At 51.6% G+C, this 5,848-nt stretch overlaps 1 protein-coding gene across 1 annotated transcript; it reads right to left on the reverse strand.

The window, feature by feature from the left end:
- Positions 1-3,311: 3,311 nt before the first annotated feature.
- Positions 3,312-5,211, reverse strand: SHISA3 (shisa family member 3). Its single transcript, XM_054163705.1, has 2 exons — positions 4,815-5,211; positions 3,312-3,944 (listed from the first exon to the last, which is right to left on the reverse strand). Exons 1-2 carry the CDS (start codon positions 5,116-5,118, stop codon positions 3,493-3,495), a joined length of 756 nt encoding a protein of 251 aa, XP_054019680.1. The 5' UTR covers positions 5,119-5,211; the 3' UTR covers positions 3,312-3,492.
- Between the last annotated feature and the right edge of the window lie 637 nt (positions 5,212-5,848).

Raw genomic sequence — 5,848 nt, forward strand, 5'->3', positions numbered from 1 at the left:
ACACAGCACCACTTAACCTACCTGCCAATAAAATCCTTCACAGACATTCTTCCAGGTACATGTAATGTTTTCCTTAGCACCAAAGAGTTTTGATGCATTTTGGAGACACCAAGCTTCAGAAATCCAAAGAGGTAGAGTGGCTGATCTCACTCGTGTCACTTTCTGCCTGCAGAAGGCTTGGGTTTCAGGCATGCCATTCCCACTTAATGGCAATCAAAGCATTTTGTGCACTATGGTGTGAGTGAATGGCAAAAATCAGCTTACTGCCATTTTTGTTTCCTTTTGGTTTGCTTTAGGTTGATGTCACTCTAGGAAAAAGTGTACAAACTAACTCCAGTGTTGCAGAAGAAAGAAAGAAACCTGCTGGGTTAGAAAATCAGCATGGCTGTGTAAATGTTACTCATGGCAGCAATCTCTTTTGGCCCAAGCATACATCCAGCCCTTCAAACTGTTTCATTAGTCGTCCATGCTGTACATATCAGAATGCCACTTGTGTCCTGGCTGCAAGGTTTAGGAAAATGGCTGTTTCCTAAAACACAAGAGGAGTGTCTAGCCAATAGGTCCTTTTCATCAGGAAGGAAATTCACCATCCTCATCTGCACCCTGAATCCATCAGGGCTGGAAACGAGCAGCACAGGCAACAAGTGTTTCAGTTCATGGGCTTGTTTCCTGTCCAGCTCCCTTCCTCTATATAGGTCACTGCCACTGCAGCTACATGAACAATGATTAAGAGACTCAACTTACAGATTTTTCTTTTCCTGTGTGCAGATGGTCCATAATCACCATCTTACCTGCTTTACATGTAACCCAGTACGCCTGTTTTAACTACACCAGCCTTAGATCCCCATCTGCAGGATCTGTTGCACTCTGGGCACCGATCTGTGATGTCCTTAGCACTCCATAAACTTACAGACTTGTTAAGTCAGACTCAATGACACTACTCCTGTGTGTCAAGTCCTTCAAGCATTTTATGAGATCAAATACATTATGCAGCATCAGAGGAGGGAGGAGAGTAGCTCAAGAGGAGTCTTCCCTGCTAGGCTGAGTTTCACGCTAGACAGCTAACTGCTCAGCCTCTACTTAGGGCAGAATAATCATTAAAATCTGTGAGACTGTACAGAAGTGTAGCAAAAATCCATCCCTATGTTAAAACATTTGTAGAGATGATGGCAGAGCTCACTGGGACCGTGCTGGTGAAGGAGACTGCCCTGCCCAGTTCATTCAGCAATAACTGAATCCAGCTGATGGCTTCTCTGGGTACAGCTCATAGTTGAGGCAAACGTTGAATTCCACCTACCCACACCTGTGTCAGTGGCTCTGCTGACTGATCGCTCTTGAAAGGTAAATTTGCACCTTCTTAACTAGAACTGATCATTTCTGCTTCCAGACCTGTGCTGCCTTGGTGTACTAGACTAGTTGAAGACTTTTATTTGCAATGAACACAGTTTGTTTTACTTTCTCTTTCTGCTGCATGCAGGAACAATCAGCAGCTGTCACAGAACTGTTCCAAACAGTAGAGCGGATACCTGTTGCAATACTCTGTGATTCTGTGATATTAAATGGTTTCTCCCAAAAGTTACTCAGCAGTCCCCTATTCCTTATCCATTAAACATGTGAATATGAAACATAGAATCAGAGAATCAGAGAATGGTCTGGGTTGGAGGGGACCTCCAAAGGTCATCTAGTCCAACCCCCTCTTCAGTCAGCAGGGACATCCTCAACTAGATCAGGTTGCCCAGAGCCCTGTCCAGCCTCACCTTGAATATCTCCAGGGATGGGGCCCCAATCACCTCCCTGAGTGACCTGTTCCAGTGTTCCACCACCCTTATGGTGAAGAACTTGTTCCTAACATCCAATCTGAATCTACATCCCATGACACATCAGCCAAGCTGGGGAAAATTTAGCCATCCCCTGTCTTGAAGACCAGTTCCACACAAAAAATATAGCAAGCCAAGACACTTACAATTAATTTCCCAGCTCCTGGAAATCTGCTTTTGAAGCTCTCATAAAGCATGTAACTGCTGTGTAGCATGATTTTCGTTTGTAATTAACAATCAGAGCATTTAAGCTAAAGCCTGCTATGTAGAACATTTTCTTTCTTGTGTATTTTCCATGTGTGGGTTTGGCTTTGGGTTTTTCCCTTCTTCTTCCATTTGGCTTGTTGGTTTACTCGGATGGAAGGCAAACAAAATTTATTCCTAGGGCAGGATGTTTTAAGCTACACCAGCGTGGGGTTTACCACATCTCTACCACAGCTGCATATAAAAAGCATTAATTGATCTATTAGTCCACCATATAGTCAGACTTTCACATTAAGTCTGCACAACAGGTGTACAGTTTTGAGCTGTAAATCATTTACAAAAGCAAAAAATGAACTATTTTTAACACGGGGGCAGGGGGAGGAAAAAAATCCAACAAACCAAACAGTTACACCATCAAAATGGGAAACTTGTTCATCAAGCACTACCTGCACAGAGACATACAGATGAGACACAACATTTCAACCACACAGTTTATTGATAGATTTTGTGTGTGTGGTGTGTGTGAGACTAGAAAATAATTAGTGTTGTCAATGCTGTAAATACATTTTAAATTACAAGCTTGTCTTTACAATTATTTTTACAAATAAAACTTTTCTTTCCTTTTTTTTTTTCCCCCTTCCTGATCAGTTCCTCCAACTTCCTCACATTGCTGAGCAGGGGGGGAAACAAAAGCCAACAATAAATACTTCCTTCTGGAAAATGCTTTCACATAAAGCCAGTTTGAGAACGTTACACAGAGGAGTTACTACTGATACTGCTGAGTACATTCTGCTTTTTCTCATAGATAATGATCTGGCTGCTTGGGACTGGCTCATTCTCAACTAGCCTAGTTAGTACTAGTTTTCTCTAGCTTCTCTACTACAAACAGGCAGTGTTATGTTCAGGTATATTACGTGGGCTTTAAAAAGAAAACCTAAGCATTTTTGATACCTGTGGTAAAATTCTGCTGATTTTCACCGCTGGTGGAAGTGGGAAGCAGTCAGCTGCATTCAGGAGGCTCCTTTAGTAAATGTTACTCCTCTCTTACTTCTGAGGCTTACTGCTGCTTTATGAAATTAGTCTGATTGCTATCGGTGGAACGCAGCCACTGTTTGTTAACTAAGTTAACAGCTGTTAGGGTTAAAACGTAATTTAGAACACCGTGAAATAAGGACCTGCATCCCAACACGGTTTCTCTACTTCTCTCTGAACAAGTTCTGCACAAATTGGACTGGACAGTCAGAGCAGTCAGGGTTGTGCACAGCTGTTTGGAATATTTTATAATTCGGTTGGAAGTGCGACCCAAGTTTGGGAAATGAGATCCCAAAGAAGCCCTTTGCACTTTGCAAGGGCAACTCACCCACGGGAAGGGTTCTGACCTCTGCAACCCCAGAGCACGTCAGCGTGACACCCAGCAGCAGCAGTCCCTGCACTTCCGAAGGCTGCGGTCGGTCGCTCCTCACAATTCCTTTCAGCTCTGACTAAAGTCAGAGCAGCTCTTCCCAGCCAGGGCAGGCTCAGGCTGGAGAGGATACCCAAAGTACGGTGGCGACACCAGGAATCCCGCCGGCTGGGGCAGCTGGACCGCGTGGGCTGCCTGGAAGCAGCCAGATGTGTAGGGAGGAGGCGGCGATGCCACGAGGCAGCCTGGCTCTGCGCGGGGGAAGGAGAACCTGCGAACCGAGCCGCCGGTGGAGCTGGAGCTTGTGGCGGTGCTGGACTGCCGCGACGGCGCCCTGAAGCTCGAGGAAGCCAGGATCATGGGGAGGGTCTCCGTCTGGTAGCTCCGCAGAGAAAACCGTATTGGCTGCGACGGCTGTTTAGGTCTCAAGCACGTGCAGCAATAAACCGCTACCAGCGAGCCCACGATAATGAAGGCAATAAATATTGATCCCACGATGAGGAACGGAACGTAGATTGGTTCTGGGAGAAGAGAGAATGAGAAAAGCCACGCACGTTAGCCTCCTGAAGCAACAGGTCTGCTGCACAGAATTAAAACTCCAGAGAGTTTATGAAGCCTCCTCACCCAATTTCAGTCCCACCAAACACCCCAAGCTGCTCGGGAAAGCGATCTTGCAAACCGTATCATCAGTACAAAATTACAAGTTCAAACCCTGTCTATCCCAGGCAAATTTTCTTTCTGCTGACAGGTTTAATAGTTACCAACTGCAAAAGCTGTCTACACCTTGTCCTGCTTGCTGCTTCCAGTTGGATTTTGCTCAGGAATCACACTCCTCTCCCTGTCCCGCACCCACGAAAACTGTTGGGGCTGTGGTAACAGCTTCAATCTGCAGGTGAGGCTCAAATGCCGCAGATGCTGTTAAGTCGCTTCCACTGATCAAGTGGAAAGTGCGTGCACAATGTCCGTCTTGGGCTGGTTTTCTTTTGTTTGGAAACCCGTCGGTCCCCTCAAGGGGCCCGCAGAGTGTCTGCAGAGCAGCGCGGTCCCGTCCTACCGCCGGGACAAACAAAGTTAAAGGGGCACAGCGAAGTCTGCTGTTGCAAACGCAAAATACAGCCGCGCCTCCCAGTTTGGCTGCACCCAGCTGCTGGGGCCCTTTTTCACCAGGAGGTTACAGCACCGGGCGCATCCCCGGGCCCCGGCTCTGCCTCCCTGCGCTGGGGCCGCTCCCCTGTGCGCACCTGGAGCCGCTCCCGCCTCCTGCCCACCAGCCGGGCTGAGCCGGGCCGAGCCAAGCCAGGGAGCACAACAAGCGGCGCAGCTCCGGGCGAGGGACATTCTGCGGCAGCCGGATCCCCGCCCGTCCCCGGACCCGCGGGCTGGGCACTCACGGGCGGTGACCCCCGGGTCCGGGGGCTGCCGGTCGTTGGTGCAGCCGCCCTGCTCCAGGCGGGCCTCGGCGGCGGCGCAGCAATAGCGCAGCGCGCAGGAGCCGCAGCAGATGGTGGCGGCCGCCGTGTCGAAGCCCTCGGGGCACTGGAAGCCCTCGTGGTAGCCGCCCTGCCCGTCCACCCAGCCGTGGCAGTATTCGCCGGTGCTTCCGCCGCCGCCGGGCTGGCCCCCGCCGCCGCCGCCCAGCAGCCCCAGCAGGAGGCAGCGCAGCAGCAGCAGGGCTGGCCGCCGCCGCCCCGCCATCGCCCCGCTGCCGCTACCGGGGCAGGCGAGGGGCGGCCCCGGGTGCAGTGCGGGGCCTCCTGCGCCGCGGCCGGGGGTGGGGGGCAGCTCCCACTCCCCCCGTCCCGTCCCTGCTCACCCGCAGCCGCGCCCCCGCGGGGCCGCCCCCGCCGCGCCCCCGCTCACCTGCAGCCCGCGTTGCGCTGCCTCCGGAGCCGCAACCCCTTCGCCGGACCGCACGGCGTCGTCCCCGTGCCCCGCCGCGGCCCCTGCGGGTGGGCCCGTCCCGTCCTGTCCCGTCCTGTCCCGTCCCTGTCAGCGGGACACGGCCGAGCCTGGATGGAGCGGGCTCTGCGGCCGGGTCAGCGTTTGCTTTTTTGCGGGGCTTCTTCCTGCCGGGGGCCCCGGGGGCTCAACCCTCGTGCGAAACCAGCAGAGCTGCAGGGCGGGCAGCTTCCATCCCGCACACCAAACCCAGCCTCTTGCCCCACAGCAGAAGGGTCTGTTCCACCGGCAGGTTCTTACAGCAGCCCTGTCCTTCCAAGAGTTAAACACCGAGCGCAGCCAGTGATTTATTACCAAGCCTCTTTGCTTTTTAACCTGTTTCCTTTCCTCGATACTTTTTACGTGCAAAGACATAGCGTTATATCCCCCGAAGATTTATAGCCTCTTTTAGTCAAACACCAGGCCTGTCACCTTTGTTTTCCGAAGGGAGCGAGTGAGTGTGGGGCTGGGGAGGAGGGACACATCT

This window comes from Dryobates pubescens, chromosome 1 (genome assembly GCF_014839835.1).
Source record: "Dryobates pubescens isolate bDryPub1 chromosome 1, bDryPub1.pri, whole genome shotgun sequence".
Classification (NCBI taxonomy): Eukaryota; Metazoa; Chordata; class Aves; order Piciformes; family Picidae; genus Dryobates; species Dryobates pubescens.

Coding starts and splice junctions, on each gene's coding strand:
- SHISA3 (XM_054163705.1), bottom strand. CDS start 5,118: ATGGCGGGGCGGCGGCGGCCAGCCCTGCTGCTGCTGCGCTGCCTCCTG. Junction 3,945..4,814: donor GGACCCGGGGGTCACCGCCC/GTGAGTGCCCAG, acceptor CTCTTCTCCCAG/AACCAATCTACGTTCCGTTC.